Source organism: Struthio camelus, chromosome 13 (assembly GCF_040807025.1).
Source record: "Struthio camelus isolate bStrCam1 chromosome 13, bStrCam1.hap1, whole genome shotgun sequence".
Taxonomy (NCBI): Eukaryota; Metazoa; Chordata; class Aves; order Struthioniformes; family Struthionidae; genus Struthio; species Struthio camelus.
In genome coordinates this window covers 13,033,741-13,056,293 of record NC_090954.1, presented here as the reverse complement: position 1 = coordinate 13,056,293, position 22,553 = coordinate 13,033,741, and the positions used below count along the sequence as shown (strand labels likewise).

General features: G+C 43.8%; 1 protein-coding gene across 2 annotated transcripts in view; it reads right to left on the bottom strand.

Annotated features, from left to right (window-relative positions):
- The window catches only part of GLRA1 (glycine receptor alpha 1), a 56,625-nt gene that overhangs the window by 15,116 nt on the left and 18,956 nt on the right, over positions 1–22,553 (bottom strand). For both annotated transcript variants that reach the window (XM_009685646.2, XM_068959828.1), the window contains exons 2-5: positions 20,637–20,767; positions 15,192–15,259; positions 4,375–4,598; positions 540–622 (exon numbers count right to left, since the gene is read on the bottom strand). In XM_009685646.2, coding sequence (XP_009683941.2) covers positions 540–622; positions 4,375–4,598; positions 15,192–15,259; positions 20,637–20,767 — 506 coding nt within the window. The remainder of the gene's footprint in view (positions 1–539; positions 623–4,374; positions 4,599–15,191; positions 15,260–20,636; positions 20,768–22,553) is intronic.

Below are 22,553 nucleotides of genomic sequence, written 5' to 3'. Positions count from 1 at the left end.
AGCAAGCCAGGGTTCCTCTCATGGGATCTACTGAGGTTTGGCTTCTCTAGGAAATGTCACATGTACTGAATGGATGGAAAACCCTTAGTAAATGCTTCTGGGATGGGATGGAGAACAAAGAACCCCTTGGAGGAGGGGCTCTGATGACACTCACTTGAGGTAGCTTGAAGGTTGTGTTCTTGCTTTGGTGGCTTCTGAACTTAATTTACCCTCATCCTTTCCAAGAGTTTTCTTTCTCCAATAGGAAACCTTATTGCCCCCATTGGCCTCTGATGTAGATGCAGATGATAGTGGGGGAATTGTGGAGGAGATGCTAGCAAGGAAGAATGGGAGATGAAAGGCTATGAGAGAGCAGCCCCAGGCGCGCACAATAGAGCAAGTCTCTCCTGGCTGTTCATCCACCTTTCTTTTCTGTAATAGGACAGTCCAGAGAAGGCTGAACCAGGGTGGGTTTCCATCTAGGGAGGGAAATGCCAGGGGAGAGAGACAGGGGAAATACACTATCTCCTTTCCAAAAGAGAGACATGCACAGGACTCACAGCTTTCTAACTGCATAATACATGTCTGTACATCCATGGGGAAGTTCTTCAAATCCATAGGGCAGGCCAGAGTCAGCGTGATCCTGAGGAGAGAAGACAGCACAGGGCAATGTCAAACATTTTTGGATACTGGTGAGGAGGCAAACCCTCTCAGAAAACCAGTACCTCGCCATGGCACACCAGTCTGCTGGGAAATGACTGATTATTCACCTCTTTGCTGCCTGCACTTTCACATACAGTGCTGAAAAGCATCAAAAATGCCAAGCACAATAAAATTCCCAGTAGAGTTGCCTGTTGCAGGTTGTGTTTCATTGCAATGTTATTTTGGACTGGGTAGAACAGAGAACTCCAACACCAAGCAGTTTTGCTGCTTCTATCTTCTTCTCTTGCCACAGGCAATGGTCTGGATTAGTGGCAAGCCCAAACTCATCTCAAGGACACCTCAGATACATTTCTAGAGTCTGCGGCTGTTTAGAAATCTTTGAACAGATCATTTCTGTGTCAAAAACAAAAAAAAGTTTGGTCAAAATCACAAGTTTCCGGGGGAGGAGGGGAGACTTGCCAAGCATGCTGAGCTTGGTTAGACCCCTGTGACAAAGTCCACCTTCTTGTGACAGCCTTGACTACAGTTTGACTATTGCAAATGCTAGTGGTAAAGAGTTAGTTAGAAAATGGCAGGGTACTTTAGATGAAAACTTTTTTTAAAAGTAAAAGATTATGTCTCTTTTTGGAAACTCTTTGCATTTATATTCTGCTCTTCCATCCTCTTCTTTCCTATGTCTCCTCTTTTTTCTTTTTGGTTGCCATAGGAAACTGTACTTAAAAAGAAACCAAAAATTTAATTTGGAGAGGACAGAGGTAAGAAGGTTCTTTTCTGTAAACAGCAAAAGTTTTTGTTTGAAAACAGCAATCAGCTCAACTACATTTCTCTGTGTCCCCTGTCATTCTACTGTTTTGCAGAGCAACCCCAGGGCTAGCATGACCCATTATTTCCCCTCTGTGCTTCTGAAAACCCACCTGGAATAGGACTGCATGCCAGGCTAACCACCAGCTCACTGGAAAGACATACTTGGTAGCAGTTTTATTATCTGTTCATTGTTAGAGATGAAAAAGTGTGAGGTTTCCACATACAGCCCACAGGCCTGGCAATTCTTTTACTACTTTGTCTATCAGGGAGCAGGTCTTTGGACTGAAACTGTGCCAATGTTTGATGGGTTGCAGCAGTGGGCTGCTTTTTTTTTCCATTTTACAGCTCTGTGCTGCTTTTTCTTCCCCATGTCTGCCACTTGAAATTGTAGTGGGAGGCGGGATGCACATACTTTAGGTGAATTTACAATATACATGTGGTGAAAAAGTCTTCAGAATATAGTTTAACTTTCTTTCCCCCTTTAAGCTCATGAGGTATGTTCTTTAATTTCATTGCTTCAAAATAAAGGGTCGATGGGATTGGAAGTGAACTCAAGGTAGGGGATTGGATATTTTTCTTGTGGGAAATTTAGTGCCATTAGTTTAGCTTCACTGATGAATTCTCAGATCTCTTGAGAAATGGATAAGTGGCATGAATTATAGACTCCACAGAGCTCTCTTTAGCCATTCCCTACATTTTGTGTTAGGAAATGCAGCAGCTTTCAAACCACAGGTTTTCTTGGGCTTCTAACAGTTTTGATGCAGTACAGCTGGTTAAACCTTTCAGGCTTGTGTTAGTATACTTTCTCCATTCCTTGTACATTAGGGATCTTAAGGAATCTACTAGTGATGAGCAGAAGTCCTTAGACTGAGAAAGGTCCAGATGAGCTAAGTTCCTTCCCAGATCACCTCTCTATCTCAAAATGCTTTGGCTAATGCTGTCTTTTCTCTCTGTTATAGAAGTAGCAGTAAGTGGTGATCATCTGGTCAAAGTACCTTCATTCCAGCAAGTACCAGAAGTACCTTCTGTTCCAACATGGACTCAGTTACTGAGGTAAGGAGGCACTTCCCATAGTCTTTTTTCACAGTTGTTTTTTTCCCTCCCTTCTCCAAATAAAACTGGCTTTCTGAAAATAAAAATTCTCAGAGACAGCTGCGTCTTTGCAGGTCTTGAGAGCAGAGCAATCTGGGGATGTGGAAGTAACCTAGCAATACAGTGCCCTTTGCTACCACAAAGGAAACCCAGTTCATGGCATATGGTCTCTATTCTTTTCAAAAGCAGCATCCTCCTCAGGGATCCGGAGGGAGGCATGAGGCACAGAAAAATTTATCCCTATCTGAAGCTGTTATTGGTTGGTGTGGGGAAGAAGTTGAATGTGTGTGGTAGAGTACTGCCAGGCTGCCCAATCCTTTTGGATTGGTGCCTTTTTATTTAATCATGAAGAAAACCAATGGTGTTTCTAGGGAGGAATAACCCCATGCACCAGTACAGATTGGGGGTTGACCTGCTGGAAAGCAGCTCTCCAGAGAAGGACCTGCGAGTCCTGGTGGACAACCAGTTAAGCAGGAGCCAGCAGTGTGCCCCTGTGGCCAAGAAGACCAAGGGTACCCTGGGGTGCATTAGGCAGAGTGTTGCCAGCAGGTCGAGGGAGGTGATCCTGCCCCTCTACTCAGCCCTGCTGAGGCCACATTTGGAGTACTGTGTCCACTTCTGGGCTCCCCAGGACAAGAGAGACAAGGCACTAGTGGAGAGAGTCCAGCGGAGGGCTACAAAGATGATGAGGGGACTGGAGCACCTCTCCTAGGAAGAAAGGCTGCGAGAGCTGGGCCTGTTTAGCCTGGAGAAGAGAAGACTGAGAGGCGATCTCATCAACGTGTACAAGTATCTGAAGGGAGAGGGTCGAGAAGATGAGGCCAGCCTCTTCTCCGTGGTGCCCAGCGACAGGACAAGAGGCAACGGGCACAAACTGAACCACAGGCAGTTCCATCTGAACCTGAGGAAAAACTTCTCTACTGTGAGGGTGACAGAGCACTGGCACAGGTTGCCCAGAGAGGTAGTGGGGTCTCCTTCGCTGGAGATATTCAAAACCTGCCTGGATGCGATCCTGGGCAACGTGCTCTAGATGGCCCTGCTTGAGCAGGGTTGGGTTGCACTAGATGATCTCCAGAGGTCCCTTCCAACCTTGGCCATTCTGTGATTCTGTGATTCTTATGCTTTCTTTTAAACAGAAGCTACTAATGCAATTGAGACTTGAAGCTCAGGCAGCTGATGGCACTTTCCCAGAAAGGTTCCACCCTTTCGCCAACCTCCTCTGTTTGGGGTGGCTGTAGAGAAACCTCTTCCTTTACATCACATTATTGTGCTCCCACAAAGACTTGTTTAGATATGCAAATGGGGACCAGTACACCCCACTGCTCCTAAGCACAGGTTAATGCAGGATATAAAGGTCCAGATGAGAAGCTGATTAATGAGCTTTCCTTTCTTTTTCCTTTTGTAGACATAATTAATTAAAAATTTTGAAACAACGTTGACTAAGAAAATGAGAATCTATTTTGATTCTCATTGATTCTTCTGTGAAGGAATCTGCCCCAGGAGAATGATGCAACACTGGCACAAGCCACAAAGGTTATGGGGTATCCATCCATGGGAGGGCTTCAAGACTTGACCAGACAAAGCTGCAGCCAACCTGATCTAGTGTTGACAGTAGTCATGTTCTGAGCAAGAGGTTAGATGGGAGACTTCCAAAGGTCCCTTCCCACCACATTGCTATGATTCTGAATTGGATGCCCTCCCACTTAAAAAATTCTCGATTCCTTTTATCCAAAGGTAAGCTCAACGCGTCCAGTTTCTCACCTTAGGCTTGAACAGTGGATATTTAGCTCTGCCCTCCCCCACCTCAGTGGGGCTCTCCCCATTCAGTCACCTCACCTGATGCTGTAGAGGACATTGCCATTTCTGGAGATCCTCAGGAGCTTGTTGTCTGTGGTGATCTCATGGAAATGGGCCCCTTTCTCATTAGCAAAGAACAAATCAGGCTTCCAGATGGAGTCCAACATGGAGGGATCCAGATCCAGGGAATCGTCTGGATATTCATTGTACGCCAGCCGCGGGTCGTTCCATTGTTGTCTCAAAAAGATATTCACCCTGTAATCCTGCATGGTGTGAGGGAAGAGGGGAGAAATGACATTAGAGAGTGCTCAGAGCAGGCCGAAAGTGTTGAGAACTGGAGGGTGTGTGCTGAAATGGCTCTCAAAAGTGAACCAGGTCTAGGCTTATCCTCCCAATCTATGGCAAACCTTCTCAGCACTATTTCTCAAGGAGCTGTTGTTATTTTTAGCTCTGTAGCTTAGAGCTATCTCATAGGGTGAGCAGCTACCTATCCTTACATCTGTCCATCGTAGCAATCATCAGCTCGATGTGAAGTGCCAAGACCTCAGGTCCAAACCTTGAGGCTGGAGAAGCACTGTTCAGTTGCACAGGTCAAAGAGGGCTGGTATCTGCAAGTCGACTGTTGCAGAGGGTTAAGGAGAAAAAGGCACCAAAGTCAACTTCCCCATACGGTGACTATGGGTCCTTTTGGGACTTGTAAAAGAAGGCTTGATGAGACAGGCAGCCCATGGAAGGGAGATGCCCTGCATGTACACTAATATATAGTGTAACTCAGCTGAACTGACAGGAGCAGCCCCTGATGAGAGTATGTGAACATAGCAGGGATGTGCCTGGAGTGTCTTCTCCTGCTCCTAAGCTAGTGTTCTTAGTTCCTCTCTCTACCATCAAAATGCCATAATAGCACTACAGATTTTATAGGCTGGCCATCTTCTTTAATTGAAGCTAGTCCCCTAGCACTACAGAAATTATAACCTACAGAAATTATATAACCTTGTGTCTTACAGCTCTCCTGAGCTCCCCAGGCCAAGGCTGGCTGAGGCCTAGCTCAGACATCCCAGCTGCTCCCCTGGAGAACTAAAAACAGTTTCTGTTCTCCCTGCCTGACCAATAGCTTTCCAGAGCCATCTACCTGTCCTTTTCCTGCTGAGTTTCACAGAAGAAAGTGAGTGAACAAATTGAAACGGGGAGAGGATGAGCCAGCTATCAGGAGAGGGATAAAAAAGCTCCATGTCCATAAATTGACATTTTCTAAGTACAGAGGCAGACTGCGTCTGAGCAGCAGCATATCCATAAACCAGTTCCAGTGCCCTAGCCCAAACTAATAGTTGCTATCATGTTTAGTGATATGGTACCTTTCTAATTCTGATCACCTTGAAGCCCTTTATTAAGAGACAGGCAATGAAGGGACTCTGATGTGCTTCCCAGTATCTAATACTTACTGCAGGCACTAGGACCTTCGCTTCAGTGGGAGAATATTTGGCATCTCTGAGGGGCTACCTCTGATGCTCCTCTTATATCTGTTCTTTCCGTCTGGAGAACAAAAGGTTCCGAGGTTGAAGGATATGTTTGGAGGAGAGTCTTTCTGATATTGCTACCTCAAGTACCTTACCTGACTGTGAACCTACAGCCTCTTGTCCTGGAGGTAAGAATGCTACCAAATAAGCCAAACGTGCTGAGCTGATATGCTCCTATTTCTACAGCAATGAGGCCTTACAGAGTCCGGTCACATTGAAGGGCTGGGAGAGAACTGTCTCTTGAACATTTTGTGATTTTGGATGGGGCAGTTCATAGCCAAGCTGAACTTCTAGAACTGAAGTTCTAGAAATGCATTTCAGACCACTTTATGCCATCTGCATCCTTGGAGCTAATGACCTTAATAATTGTGACAACAGCGAATGGACCAAAGACTTGATGCTAAAAAGGAGCAGACTTCTGAACGTGAAAAAAAAGTCACAACACTCCCTCCTTCTGCTGGTATCTCACATGTCACCTTCACAAGTCTTAGTGGGTCCCTCTGACTTAATTATCCATCTCTGTGTCCCCCAGAAAATGTGTCTTGAGAAAACATGAATAACTGTGGACACCTAGGAACAAGGGGCTTAGTGTAGGACTAGACAAGCATGCGGATGTGAAAGGGGAAAGTAACCCTGAATCTCCGCTTTGCACGGCACGCAGCAGCTCCCTGAACAAGCTGTATACTTTGAATTCTCCCTTTTCTATGCGTAAAGATCTGCAACCATTGCAGTCAGGGGAGATCAGTGTCACCAACCTAATAGGTAGCAGGCAAAAGGTTGTTTTGCTTATTCAGCTGCAAATAAGCTGGATGCTAGCAGGTTAGCTTCAGTTGGGGGTTTATTTCATGTATAACACAAATTAAACTCATGTTTGGAATAAATTTCAGTGGCAGCTGCCCAGAAGTGTTCTTAGCCTGATGGATTGTTGAAAGGGGGAGGGGGGAATATGAAGCCAATCTTTCCACGAGAGTCTGTGTTACTGCAGATAAGCTTTGAAGCTTTGTTGCTGGAGAAAATTCACTGCTTTAGCTGCAAAACTTGCCAATAGGAAAGGAAATGGTGAGAAGAATGGCATAGTGTGGTTCACGTTGGTACCACAGCAGGCTTAAGAGGCTGTAGACAGAATGACTGCCATAGTCATAACGAACATGATGATGGACGTTAACTACATGCCTGTGAATCAAATGAAAATGAACTTCCCATAGTAGATGGCTGTGGGAAGGCCTCCCCTAACTCGTCTCCAGAGGACAAGGGCCTTGTACTCATATTCTACATGGAAACAGTCCAGGGGCCTGCTGCGAATAACTAGCATGTAGGACTGCATTACCTCCTTCCAGGGTATGTTCAGCAGTGTGGTAGGTAACTCTAGTATGCACTGTTCTTTGTCCTCCTGCTTTGGAGACAAGTGTATGCAGTGGATATTTGGATTTCTAATACAGACACCTGAACATTTATGTTATAATACAGAAAAGGCAAGGCCAAAGAAATGTAATATATGCACTGGATTCATTTTGCTGATTGTACTGTGTTATAGCATTATTATTATAGGTAAATCTGTCCGTATGTTTGTGTGTGTCTATGTGTGTGTGTTTGTGTTTATGAAGATCTTAATTCTCAATGTGTTCATTCCATGTCCTGGGCTGGCCACTAAGAATGGTTGTCTCCACCCAGATTATTTTTCCCTTATGAAAGACTGCTGCGTTGCGCTATAATAGTGAAGGTGTTGTGTAGCCTTTCGAATGTCTTGTGTCTAGGATTATTTGAACACAAATATGAAAACAAGCACCATGACTGCAAACTGGACATGACTGCCTGAGAAGCCAGGGTAAGGCATGGAGAGTAACTGTGGCATGTCTGTGGCTGTGACATAGCCAGAGATATGGGTTTCAGCATTCAGTACCAACTGAAGAATTGTGTGTTGAAAGCTTGTGCCTAGGCATTACAGTCAAGCTGAGAGGTGACAAGCTGAGTAACATTCATTCTTTCACTATCTAGAGGTGTACAGTGTTTCTCCTGGATGCTGTTGTGTGATCTTCCTTGACAACACCAAGTAGTCCACAGCTATGCTAAACAATGGACTTAGCGGACTAATTTCTGATGAGAACTTTCAAGCACAAAAAGATTTTATAGGGGCTGCAAACGCCACAACATACTTCTCTCTTTCTTTCTGCATCAGCTTTGTATCCATTGTACTCCTCATCTGTGTGCTGATCACATCTAGGCACAGATTATCTTGTGAAGCCTCTTCCCCCGGCTGGCTTGGGAGTGCAGAATGGCAAGTCTGTGTTGTGAAGGCATTCTGGGTTTTTGCAGTTTGGCACAATGGCCTTTTGTTCCCCAGGGGGAATGACAAAGGGCACGAGGGAAAATAATCAAAGTGATCAAAGTAGTTCAATTTGATAAAGCTGAAATGAAATTCTGCTTAGTGGCCTTGTAAGGATCCAAGGAAATGGAAGATCATTTGAGATCATTCCTTCCCAAGATACTACAGTCTTGGCATCTGATGATGAGTGAGCTGGTGAACAAAGTGGCAGGCTGGACTTAGAGCTCTGAAGAAAGGGGGTGGAGCCTGTCAGAAAACTGAATAGGTTTCATTCTCACTCTTTTTAGTTCTGTCAGACCAGCCTCTACACAGAATAGCTCTGGTGAAAGACTTCACTTTGACAAATTTACATTTCGCTAATGGAAAAAATAAGACAGAGTCTGAACTCCCTCAGGAGGAGATTCTGTCATCCTACCTGGGTGGTAGAATACCAGGAACTTTATTTGCACTGAGTTCATTCTGTGGAAAAGGGATGAACAAGTATGTAATTGGCTATTTACCCTTCACAGGAGCGCTGCAACAGGCTGATTACAAAAACCCGTCAGAAACAGATCTGAAAGTGTTAATAAAGGACCTCATCACCTCCCCCAGCTGTAGCCAAGCAGCCAGTTTGAAATCTGCTGTGAAAGGCTGCAGCTGGGCCAAGTGAAGGTAGTGGTGGGTAACAGTTGTACTGGAGGTGTTGGCCATGAGGAAGAGTCTGCTGATCCGGGAAGGTAGGCACATGGTGAGGGATGGGAGCAGTGTCATGGTGCTTAACAGGCATTCTTTGTGCTAGAGCCTAAAGGAGGAAGTTCTCCTGGGCCTTCCTGCAAAAGAAGGGGGAAAGTCATTTCCCTTTGGTCTAAGAATGGAGCTCTTGGCTGGGGAGAGATCTGTGCTTGGATATGTAGCCCTCTATTCTTTTGGGGAACTAAGGATGGGAGGTGAGCTATTCCCCTAGACTGATGAAAGGAGTGAGGGTTTATGACAAAGCTATTGTAATAAGGATGATGGAAAAACAGTGATAGAGCTGGCCATTGAGAGATGGCTGGAAGTACTGAGAAAATCCTTTTGCATCTTCCGGTTGTGAACCTGCTAAATGCTGCTTTATAGTAAGGTTCTGTGTGGGAAGGGAGTGTTTAATGCTCTTAAATAGCTGTAGGATCTGAAGGAGAGAGGTAATGCTTATTATATGTAGAATGGCTTTCTACCTTGGGGGAGCGCAAAAGGAGTTGGCAAGTACCCCCTGAAGCTATATGGCTGATGCTACTGTATATCCATTTCTTGACATACCTATGCTAGTATTACTTTGTGCCACTAATAATGTGAAATTCTGGGAACAGAAGCAATAGATTCAGTATGAGAAACTAAAACACTGCAGACTGAACCAATGTAGAGATGTATGAGCATCTAGGTCTGCACCAAATGCTTTTTCTGAGTCTTGCCCCAGTTGTAAATGGAGAAGCTGCAGGGAAGCTAGGGCTAAACTGGTCTGTCTTGTCTGGAGATGCAAGGAAGGAAGCCTTAAAGTCACTTTTTTGCCTGCTGTTTGCAGGGAACATACTAGGCCTGTGTATTGTCTGTTCTGCTTCTAAGGGGTTTGAACTAGCTGAAAGCATCTATTTCAATTTCCCTGTGAAGTGAGCACTGCTGTAATCCACTTGGGTTAATCTGATCCAGGTGTTATCCTGCTCAAAAAACCCTGCTTTTCACCCTGGCACTGCTTTCCATTGCTCAGTTTGCAGTATTGCTCTCATAATCTTGGCTGCTAGCATAGCCTCCCCTTCTAGGGCACGCTAGTGCGTACGCTGTGTGCCTCAGCTTATATAAGAAGTGATATACAGAGAATTGAAAACCCTTGGGCTGCCCTCCATGGTTTATCTCATGCTTTCTTATATGTTTAGCTTTCATCTTCTCTTTCCTGCACCTGCAACAATAACCTCTTGTGCATTTGCAGCACAGTACTGCAGAATTCATTAAGTCAAGTTGCAGCTGATGGATTCATGTTACTCCTCAAACAGGCACTCTGCAGCCTGCTTCTTGAGTAAAATAATATTGGAAGAAAGAGCAATGACTGGAAAGCCACAGAAAGGTCCTGTGATCAGTTCAGAAGGGTAGGGAAGTTTTGGGTGAGTGGGTTGTGTCCCTTCCCCCCCTCCCCCCCCCCCCCCCCGCACCTTTCTTTTCCAGTTGCTTGGCCTATAAGCTGAGACTGCCCTGTAGAGCTTTCCTATCACTTGCAATAGGCTTATCCTAAGTTCATTAATAAGTCATCTTTAATAGCAAATCCCCAGCTGCATACCATAGTGATATTTCACTGTAAAAGAACCATAAATAAAGAGCTAGGGAAACATTGCCTACTACAAAAAACTAACTGAAATGCCAGGATGTAAAATATAGAAGCTTATTGGAAAAGGGTATGGAAATACCCACTGAATTCCCCCGTCTTGGCTATGTAAATCATACCTGTGGAATCTGCAGAGCCCTTGACGTTTTGAGAGATTTGCAGTGCATTGAGATTTTTCAATAAGTGAGCCTATGTTTGGGTGCCTGGGGGGAAACCTTTGTGATTTTTTTGCCTTCATTTTCTGGGCAAAAATCATATTGCTTTCTAAATGAAAACTCCTTTCCTTATTGCACTGGCTGGCATTCTGAATTTCAAACTTAGACATTTATTATGAAGTCTTGTTCTTCAACTTTTTCTTTGTCCCTGTATTGAAGTCATACAGTCCCATTTTGCATTTTCATTCTCCCCCCCACCCTCCTATGTCCACTACAAAGACAAACTCCATCCAAAGAGATTGCCAAAACACTGCAGGCACAACGCTGAAACTGCAGCAGGCTATGAAATGCTGCAAAAATGTTTCTGTCTTACATTGCCTGAGTTGTTACTTGCCCATCGTCTCTGTGGGGCTGATGGTTGGTTTCAAGAATGACTGATCACAAAAAGTTAAGCTCAAAACTAAGATTTGCGATAGGTTTCATGTGATTTTGCTTATGCTTCCTACTGACCTTGGGGTGAGTGGCTCCAGTATTAAATGCGTGACCCGTAAAGTTTATCAATCATGTTTGCTGTGGTGGAGATTGTGAGGCTGGAATGAGCTGCTCAGTCTAGTCACGGAAATGGTTCATTATCTGGTCAGAGAGCTCATGTACAGATGTCTGCAAACAAATATTTTACAAATGGACAATTGCAACCTCCAATTTATTCTATCTTTGTTAGATGCTGCGAGAGTAAATATGATTGTGTAGTAGCTGGCTAGAAGATTACGTTTGGTTTGCTCTTGTCAAATGGGATGACTATGGCATGAAATTAGCAAAAAGATGATAAATTTGCATATTCGAACTGTGCTTGAGAGCCTGCACTGGCTGATTTATGGTTTTCTTTCTTCTAGGCTTTTGTCTGTTGCACGAAGGCTCTTAAAAACACGGGATTGGGAGGGGTCATCTTGGGCACTGAGTCCAGTTCCTAACAATTTTAGGTGATCAGATTCAAAAATAATTCTTTGTTCTCCATATGCCTCCATTGTACACGAAACACTCCCAGCTGCTTAAGCCAGCTAGAGATCCATAAACAAAATAGCAGCTCCCACAGGAAGAGAGATCAAGGGCATCACTTAATTCCAAGTTTGCTGTTATAGCTATTATAGCAGAAAATGCATTAAGGAAGTGCTTGAATAATCCTAGCAGTTCTCTTGTGCCACAAAGAGAAGCCAAAGCTGGTATAGTTTCATCATTTTGAGATGAGACCCTATTCCCTAGGTGCTTGATTTCTGTGTCATTTTGAATGAGGAATTCATAGCTTTGCTTTAGGTGCTCTACCCAGGTAAGCCTCGGGGTGGGGGGGGGCGGGAAATGTGTTTTTGTTGCTGTTATAAAGACAGGACAAATTGTTAATAAAAATAAGCTGGTAGGGTGACTGCATCTTGTGTTTGTTGTCTGGAATCCCCTGCTGTTGAATGCACTGTTGTAGTAATGCTTTGGGACAGAAGGAGGCTGTCTAGACCCATCCACCCATGTATCTGGCTTTTGTAGTTGGTAATGTCTTTCCTTTTGAAGCACTTGCTGGGTTTGGAGGAATATGTTCCCAATCGCAGGTTCCCTTGCTGTCCTTAGAGTTGATTATAGGCAAGGTTGATGGATTATGATATGAGCCACAATCTAGCATAAACGTCCCATCAATTCTGGATACCACCAGAGGCTTTTATGTCAGTATCTAGCTCTGCAAGATGCTGAAAGGGGTTTACTTCCATCCCTTTAACTGCGCTATGCCCTGGGGAATTCAGTTTGGTAGACGAATTTCTATTTCTGATTTTTCCCATCATTACTTAGTTTTCAGGACTCCATTCTCTACCTTGTTCCTTTTGAACCCTTGTGGGGCAAGTATCAGCTTTGTATCTGCTCTGGAAGGCCTCTGCCTTCTTTCACCTCCTGCTTAGTACTCTCTCTTATGAGGTACGCAGACCTGAATTCCCACGTGACTTCACTGAACCCCTATTTCGTTCTCTTTTCCTGCTTTTTTGTTTTTTCTTTCACTTCTTCTATTTTTCTTCTTCCTCTGTCTTTCATGGTCCCTCAAACTGAGAGCAAGGCTTCACTTTCAGTCTCTCGAATCCTCTGCATGCTCACCTTGTGATCTACGCTCTCTCTGTGAGATCTGGTCAATATAAGCTTAAATGCCAACAGCAGTGTTTTCTGCAGGAACTAACTGCCCTTCTTCAGGTACATCTAACAATTTTTTTCTAATTACGTGTGTGATATCTATAAATGAATAAAAATCTGTGATTCTTTTCCTGCAACTACCAGTAAAATAGTTACTAGTTACTGGATAGTGTCCGGATAGTGTTGTATTCTACGACCTGAACCTAGCCATGCTTAGGGAGCCTAAAGACTGGTGTTTAAACCACCGCATTGTCTTTTCTCTTGTGACTAGTGAAGCAGCTGGCAGGCTGTTACTGTAACTAACTGTGCTGGGGCCAGTGATGGACTGCGGCCGCCTTTATGGTGAGAAGGGTGAGAAGGTTGAATTGTCTCTCTTGTACCTTTTCATAGATAATTTGATCACTTGTCCTGATTCAAAGTAGTCATATTTTAGTCTCAAAAACCCTCTATGAAAGACCTTCTGCTCTTCCCATAAGCTGTGGTGGGGAGTTAGTGCTGTGTTGTAACGTGCTGCATTCTCAAACAGTGGAGAAAGGGTGGCTGGTTCTCTGCAAGAGTAAATCCAAAGTTAGAAAATCCCAAAGATTGCTCTCATTTGCTGTGCTCTCATTTTTCAAATGCTTCAGTGCCTGTGTCGCCTGTGTTCTTGTCAGCATTTACAAGCAGAATCACTGTCCCCAAAGTGGTGCACTATATTAGGTTGTGCGTAATGCTGTGTCAGCCTGGCATCTGGATTAGCTTGTCAGAGCTGGCTTGGGTATTTCTAAACAAAGTAATATGCCCAGAGGGTGTTTTTGAGTATCCGTGAGATTTTTTTCTACAGAAAATAGAATACAAAATGGTTGGCCTCTGGAGAGGATAGTCCCTGCAGTGTATCTCAGAAGTGAGCTGCATTCCCCTCTCTCAGACTAGTCTACGCTTATATCTTGCGAATATCTTGCTTACTGAGATCCTATGGCTTTTTGTATGACTGCTCCAACGTGTCTTATAATGTAGGACAGAAGTAATGAAAAACATGCAATTATATAATCTGCTCTGTATGTTGCACAGATCTCTTGTGGGCCTGCCCGTTTACCTTACTGTCTGTGGATCTTATGCGTTGAACTGTGTAGGAACAGACTATTCATCACCTGTAACGCTGAAGGAGGTATCCAATAAAATGTACATCAGGAACAGATCCATATTCCAGTTCTAGTTCCTTCTCTTGCTTAATATACCAATGAATCTACGAATACATTCTTCCTCTATAAACTCTGACAAATTTTGCAGTCCGACTGTGAAATGTATTTCTTTGTGCTTGGATGGAATGACAGTTTTTTTTTTTTTTTTTTTCTTCCATTGAAACAATGTCTTTCTCCCTCCCCCAACCTTCGAAGAAGAATGGTATAAATAACGATATTAGAAGAAACTTGTGATTCTGGGCATCTAGAGGTTGTTCTCCACTGACAGTGGTATGTCTTACAAGTAGTTCATTATGGTCAAAGGATGTTACCAATATGTGACATCCTGTCTAAATGCACAGAACAAGTGGTGCTGGAGTTTTACATACTTCATGCAACAACTTTCTAGAAAGAGAATTACCAAAGAGTTAAAGATAATCCAGAAATCCATAATGTTTACTTAATTAGCGCAAAGGGAAGGGCACTGCACCTCCAGAGCTTTGGTTTACTGTTCACTGATTATGTCACAACCAATCTTTAATTACTTCATCTGAAAATTATTGTGTCCTATTCTCTTGTGTCCTATTCTCATGACTATCTCCTTCTAGTGTCTCGCAAATGTCCAGGCACAGAGGACTTTAGCTATGTTCACTAATTTCACCTAAAGCTGGCCTGGACTTGGAAATATTGATTTTGATTTTTTTTTTAATTTGAAAAACATTGACTAACAAATATGGCTCCAAGAAAATCCATATCTAATGATTCTCTTAATATTTGTGAAATATGGAATCTAGTGCAGACTGGATTTGAATTCAGCTGCCGTCATTTCACTTAAGTGTTGAATCAAACCTCTGGAATTAAAAACTCTTAGACAAGGAGCACTGCAGCTGTGTCTCTGAGCTTTGAGCCTTGGTCAAGTCAAGTCAACTTAATCAAGTCTAGTTAACCAGAACACGTTTTACTTGGATCCTTTTCTGGTCCACATACTTTGTCTGTACAGTATCGTCCCAGAGATGCAGGTGGATAGAGACTGCACATGACTTTAGTCGTTGACCAGTGTGACTGTAAATTTACTCAAACCTGAGGTAAAGTAAGGAACATAGAGGCACTATTTTCCTCTGGCCATATTAAAGTGGAGCATCATGCTGCATTCACAGGAAAGAGAATGAGGCTGAACCAGTAGTTGAACAGCTGTGCTGTGATTTTTTTACTTACCATAGTCGTTTCTGCAATTGAACCAAAGCTATTGATGAAAATGTTGCAGCTGACATTCACTGGTGGGCCTGCATGACAAATACAGATTGGATCAGTAGTTCAGCCTGTGCTTATAAGACAAAGTATTCCCACCCTGCAATGTTAAATCCTGTTGTGAGAATAGCATGACTGAGTGGCAAGTACTGGCATGAGCTCTGGACCCCAGGCTTAGTCTAGTCTTAGCTCTAATGCCAGTTTGACGTCAGACAATGGTAAGTACAGTATTTCTTTCACCTTATTTCCCTCATTTGGGAGAGTGTTTGCATACTTCTCATTTTGTTTATTTATTTTTTTGATGAAAAGGGATAGGTCAGAGCTAGGCAGAACAGGTCAGCTTCCTAGATATCTCAAAACTACGATATGGATGCTAAGTTCACCTTGAACCCAATAGCGTCAGGAAAGAGCCAAGAGACTATTGAAAGGCTCTGAGTGTTTAGAGCTCTGTAACTTTTAGATGCTAAAAACTATTATTTAACTGGTGTGTCTGAATTAGGACCCTAGGCTCTGTAGGGAGCCTGTACAGGGCCATCCAGAATGCATTGTAGGGATCAGGCTGGGTAATGGAGTGTCACCCCATATGATGACAGTTGTTTGCTGTGACTTGCAGCTGTACAGGAGGCTTTGGTGCTAAGCCAGCAGAAATTCTTGGCTGTCGTGTTTTGGGAGAGGTTATTCCCAGATTTGAGGCTGTGCATCTCTTCTTGGGCTCTATTTGTTTGTGAACTGAAGCTTTCCTTGGCATGTTCGTATTAGAAAGGACAAGGAGCCACCAAAGCAGGAGAATAAGGTTTAAAAGGATGAATATGGTTAGAGAGAGTGCTTGAGGTTCAGTCTATTCATGGGATACTGGTTCCCAGTAATATTGATAGGACTGAATGTGAACCACAATATTGACTGGTAAATTTGAGGTGGTTGAAATGCTGCATTTGGAACTAGGAAGATGCTGGAAGCTGCACATAACAAGACAAAAAGCTGGAGAACAGTTTGGAACCAGAGCCATATCTTGTCTTCTATGCCTGGGAGAAGAGTTACCTACCCACTTTTAACAAACGGATTTCTCTAGAGCTTCAGCAAGGGGAGCTGAGAAGCAAAAGAGGCTCCTGCTCTGGAGCTGTTACAGCTGCCCAGTGTGTCGTGGGGAAGGGGAGTCCTGGCAGAGAAGATAGGGCTGTGGGAGAAGAGAGCACAGAGGATACTGCCCCAGGGAGCAAGGCAGTATCTCCCTTTAACGGTGGAGAATTAGTCCTGTAACATCCACGTGACAAATGTGTCTTGGGAGAAACAGACCTGTGGAAATGGGAAGTGTAGACTTTTAGATTATTCCTCCATCCTTTATGGGGACTAGGATGTTGTCTGCATTTCAAGCCCTGTCTGATGGCTCAGCCTTACTCAGGGGAGGCGATGCTTGCCTGTTGAGGCCGCATCTGCGGTCTGGCAGCTGCTGTGATATGAAATACTTATGTGGGGACCAATGGCTTTAACGAGAGACTTGTGTCTGTAATCAGTGCAAATTTCCTTGTGTGGAAATTAATGGAATTTCCTGATTACGAAGTAACACTTTGAGCCTGGTTTATTCCTCTTGGTTTTTCTTCCCTCCTCTCCCATTTTAACCTCCTTTGAAACTTTGTACCTATCCGCTGTGGGAGTAAGATCACAGCCACATAACAGCTGTGTAATGGCCTGGGATTTTCTCAGTACAAGTCCCAGGCAATCCAAGCAGATTTCTGTCTAAACAGCTTCCAGATCGTCCTCTGCCAACTCGGCAGCAGTTCACAGACTGTCCTATCTGCACAACCCCTTCTCCAGACTATTAGACACAGTCATGGGCTAAAACATGAGATACAAAGTGGTGTATATTCATTCCCCCCACCCACCTTCACCTGCTCTTCTTATCCAACAAGCTTGTGGCTGGCAGGCCTTGTTTTAACCAGCCTATGTAATACAGATCTGGATCTAATCAGTCTCTCAGCTGATGGATAAACTTGCAGCATGAAACACATCTGATCAGGCTTTAGTACTTGCTTTACCCCTTCTACGATATTTCTGTCGAGCTGATGAGGAAGAAGTTATTTCTCTGCAAACAGAGAAACAGAGGTCCATGTGCATGCAGTCTCCCCTCTCAAGGGGCTCAGCATAAGGAATGCTGAACTAACATCCTAAATGACTGCATATGCTCATGCCTCTGACATGAGTGTAGGATTTTGGCCCTGCTCTGCTTGATCCTGTGCTGAAGTGCACTAGTGAAGCTGAGTATGGGATGAGTTTGGCCCAGTGCAGGGGAAGAGAGCTTCCCCCTCGGTGCCACCTGGCTTTAGCGGAGGTGCTGTTCTTTTTCCCGCAGTTGTCTCAAGAGGAACTGTGAGAACTGTATTGCTTTTAAAAGTTCTTTTAAGAGCTCGTGTGAAACTCTAGAAACTTCCTCACCTGCTACTGAGATGTGACTCCTCTGCAGTGGGATGAACATGTGAAAGAATCTGGTTTTCCAGCAGCAGAGGTTAAGAGCACAACTAGGGTGCAGAGGCCCCTTGTCCCACATCTACTGGGTCCAGGCGGTTCTGTCTTTGCCTGAGTTACTAACTTCATCGTCTGAATTAAACCAAAGCTTAGATGCTCCTGAATAGTTCTCAGAATAAGAAAGAATCCACAGTCAAGTCCAACCTTGACAGCATTTATGGAAGACCTGCAGTCCTCTCTTTGTTAATCTTTTCCTCCCTAAAAATCAATCTGGTACAGACCTTTGGTGGTATTTTCACTTAGATCTAAGCCATTAAAATGCTCTTATAAGTTACTGCCAGTTAATTTAAATGACATGCTCTGAGGGCTACAACCCCCAAGTTCTGTAAAATATCTCCTATGCCTCCCATAGAAATTGGAGCCTGATTTATGTGTGGGAGGCTAAGCCAGCAAAATGCCCTATGGGGAAGGTGTAGTTCATTGAAATAAATGAAATTAAATTATCTTGAATAGAATTGCAATATAGGTGCCTTCAGCAGGAAGATAATGTATACATTTCATTAAATATTAAAGTTTAATTTCTTTTGTGTATGTGTGTATAGCTTAGTGGTGGGAAGGTCTACAGGGCACTTTTTTAACCCTTTTGTGATTTGGATGAAATAGCAGAGTTTGTTATCCAACTGATTACTAGGAGATAAGCTTCCCAACCATTTTTGGATATAAAACCCCAGCTTGCCATTCAGCTTCAAGAAGCATCACCATGATTAAAGAGTCCTGGGAGTCCTATGTTACCGTAGCCCTGTGGCTCTTGGAGGAAGAGGGAACTAGTGGTAGGAAATAAAAGAAGCAAATGAAACTAGCATCTAAGAGGGCTGGACAGTAACTGAGAGGGTGACAGGTCCCAGTTTATCTCTGGGTGCCAGTCAAGGGCAAATCACTCTCAGAAGGGGAGCTCAGAAGGTTGTGTGTGTGGTTTTTTTTTTTTTTTTTTTTTTTTTTTTTAAAAAAAGCCCTTGTTAAAAGAGTTTTCTTATAGCACAAAGGACTGTCCTATTTTCCTCTCTTGAGGCCTGGTTCACCACTGCATGGCTGCCAGTGACTGCAGGATGAACTGGGGAAAGCGTATGTGAAATGCCGCTGTTCTGATATAGCAGTGTTTAGCGTTAGCCTAAGAGACTGTAATATGGGGATAGTGATGGAAAACAGCTGCCCTGGCATCTGCCCTGGTTCCTCTGCAGCTGATGGGAGAGACTCCTCTTGGCTTCAGTGAGTGTAAGGAGGGAGTGTTAGCCACTAATTTGCAAGGGGTTCAGCTTCCTACTCGTCACTGCTCGGTCTGGCAGGATCCCCTTGACCCCTCTCATTGGTGGTGGTATGTAAATGCTTAGTTGGGTGTAAAAGTTCTTACACAGTTGTTTGTTTTGAGTGGAAACTGGATATCTTTAGAGATCCTGTTAGAGGGATTTGGTAAGATGACTTTCTGTGTGCTGAGCCTCCATAGGGAACATGGTGCTCTATGGATAAAAGCATGTTAATGTAGCTGAACAGGAGGGAAAACGTTAGCTGCCTAGGATATGCAGTGAGATCTCTGGGGCTCAGGCCCTTTGGACGGTGAGGAATCTGACCAGCCAGTGAAAAGGCGATAACCAAGCAGGTTGCAAGTAGGTCCGTACAGGATGCAGGCAAATGATTTAAGCTCTGGGTAATGCTGCTTCCTGGAAACGTTGTGGAATGAAGTGATGCGAGTGAATCAGTTGCTGCAGCATGGTGAGACTCCAGCTGTCAGGGAAGCAAAGCAAGTTGCTAAGTTTGATTATTTCAGACTGCTCCAAGGGCTGAGGTGTGTTTGCATGCATGTGCTGTCCCTGGGCATGTACGGCACATGGACGTCACATGGTGGTTCTATGATGACACCTGATACTTTGCATTGTGCAAGTATCAAGATCTGTGTTTTTCACCTTCACTTCATTGTCTTGCTCTTCCTCTGCCTATTAATCCAATAGGGACTTTTGTTCCCAGGCAACTTCAAATAGAGATTCAAAATCACTATAGACCTGCTAGACGCTTCCTGACTCTTGCCAAAGAAATTGGGTCATCTCATTCAGAGGGAGGATATGGTAGCTTTGCTTTGGTACTGGTTTCCTCTCCTTGTCAGTGTGAGGGTTGTTTGCTTATTCAAAAAATTTAGCACCCTGCTTTGTCTTGAAGAAAGAGTCTTCAGCTTGATAAGAGGAGGGATATGAGTTCATTTTATGAACTTTGAGTTCATTGACTACCCTCTGTAAAATAATTCCTAAAGTAACTTTTCTGTAGCACATGACTTGCACACTATTGATAATGAAATACAAGCCTTCTAATCAAAACTCACTTGGGATCAACAATTTACTTCACAACTTTGGAATAGCGTGGTTATTTCCTACTTACGCATCATACATTGCAAATGTATGCAGTGCCTTAGTTTACATTCAGTTATTTTCATCCATGTAGCTGGGTTAGAGCCAAGCCTCTCTCCACCATGTAACAGTAGAGCTGATCTCAAGCCTTAATCTAGGTTGATCACAGACTTCCCTCCTAAACAGAGGGAAGCCCCATCCTATTAGTGGTTGTTTCTCCAGGCTGCTCTGCTAAAAAGCCGTTGACATCCAGCATATCTGACATAGCCAGTTCTTCTGTATGTAGAACAGCAGGAATGGAAATGGTGAAAGCCCAAAGGCTGGGTCCTTTGTTTGAGGATCTGTATATGTGCATGGACATTAAAGTAACAGTCAACCCAGACTTCACAATAGCATCACCTCTGTAAGGCACTCATGCATGCTCATGAGAGACTTGGCACATATTTCATGTAGATATTTTTCATACTTCATGTACAGCTAGGGAAGGAATGCATTAAGATTGCATGCAGTCTCTGTCCCGAAATAAAGCCACAAAAACACAAAATCATTTTTTGCATACCTTTAAAATTGGGCCTGATCCTGGCATCATATCCTGAAGTTCGCCCCATCAACTTATCCAGGAAATCAGAAGGAGACATGGGCTTGGGGGCAGATCGTGCTGCTGCTTCAGCTTCTTTGGAGGCTGCCAAGCTGTGTGAGTAGGAAAAACAAACAAAAGAAGGCTTTAATGCACTTCCCATGCTGGGAAGAGCTTGGACTCCAAAAAAGGAGCAGTCAGCATCTCATTCCCACTATGAGGCAGTGTGGGTACCCATGTGGATTCCTAATGAGGTTGGTTTCTGCTAATTTGTTTGCCCAGTCCAAACATCTCTGAATATAGAATCCCAGCTGCCACCGAAGTAGAAGAGAGATGATGAGTGCAGAAAATCCTTTTGTGAATTTAGGTATAGCTCCCTGGCATGCCACTAAATCACAAATGTGAACTCTGGCACTGAGCTTCAGAGGAAAAATACACTCAGAGATTAGCCTTGGGCAGAAATTACTGCTTAATTACATGGCAAATAGCAGGGAGCATATCCTGTACTCTGACAATTTAATTTTCCAAAAGGTGGATAGGAACAGATCAGTCTGGAATTTGAGGCTTAAATGGGCATAATGTGATTGCGTAGCTCTTGCAGAGCCCTTGGGACTACAGGGGAGTAGACATATGTTTGTTTCCTGCTACCGGTCAGTGCAGCATTTCCTAATGGTGCAGCGTTTTGAGTTCAATACAGCAATGTGGTCTCTGGACTGGAAAGAAGGTATCTGGAGTGTAATCCTGAAATGATGCTTGTGAAGGGATGGGCAATGAAAGGAAATAAATTCTGTTGGGGACATGTATTCTCCCTGGGGCAGAAAGAGTGAAATTACTGATTTATCTGTACAAGATGGAAACTCTCCCTTGCAGAAGCCTAAGCCTGACAAAGTGTCTTCTGACTCAATGGGAGTCCACGATCTCTGGAGGGTGATGACTGTGGCTTAGTAAGTCTCTGTGGTTGCCATCTGCACCAGGGCAAGTGATCCCTGGCACCAAGTGCTCATTCTCAATTTTGCAGGAAAGGTCAATTTCTAAGACAGAAGAAGTTATTACACAGTTCCTGCCATATGTTGTACGGCTTCTACTTAAACACAGATCTGTTCTCACGCTGAAACTGGTGTAAAATACCCTAAATTAGCAAAAAGCTATAGGTAACTTGCAAGATCATTCGGGTAAGAGCTGTCTCTGCCTGTGCGTTCGGATGCCTGGTGTTGGCTGAAGCCTAAAGACAATATTGCAGTGCAAATATAGTAAAATAAATAAAGCTGTTCAGGAAGAGATGAGGTTCATTTCTTCACAAAGCTTCTGATTTATGAGCACAAGGGCTATGTGGGAACTGGGAGGAGCCACTGGTCTCAAAAAAAACCACTATACTGCTGTTGTCCATGTGCCATGGAGCTAAGCAGCTGAGATGCCTAAGCATCTTTACAGTAGATGCGAGGTATTTAGCTATGTATGCCCTCACAAATGATGCTACAGAGTCCCCCTATGGCATGAAGACCTCATCTTGGGAAACTTCTCATTTTGTCATTGGCTCAAGAGACACTGTAGAAGTCAGACCCACTGTCTCTCAAAAGTGTAGTGTTAAGTACTGACACAAAATCTATCAGGAGGAATTTAGGGTTAGTTAACATATATGGCATTTATGTGCTCCAGCGCTCAAAGGTCTGTTGTTCATGCAGTATTAGTCCAAGCTGAGACTCCAGTGGGGCAAACGTTGTCTAGACAAGGCCTTGATGAGGGCATTTTGAACAACCAAATTCCTAAGGACTTTAGAAACAGATGGGGTTCAAAAGGACTTAAAAGCCCACTTCTAATGGGTACCATAACTTCAAAATCAGCAGTCAGTGGGGACATGCACGTAGTATTGACTCACATCTCTGTTAGCAGATGACTGAT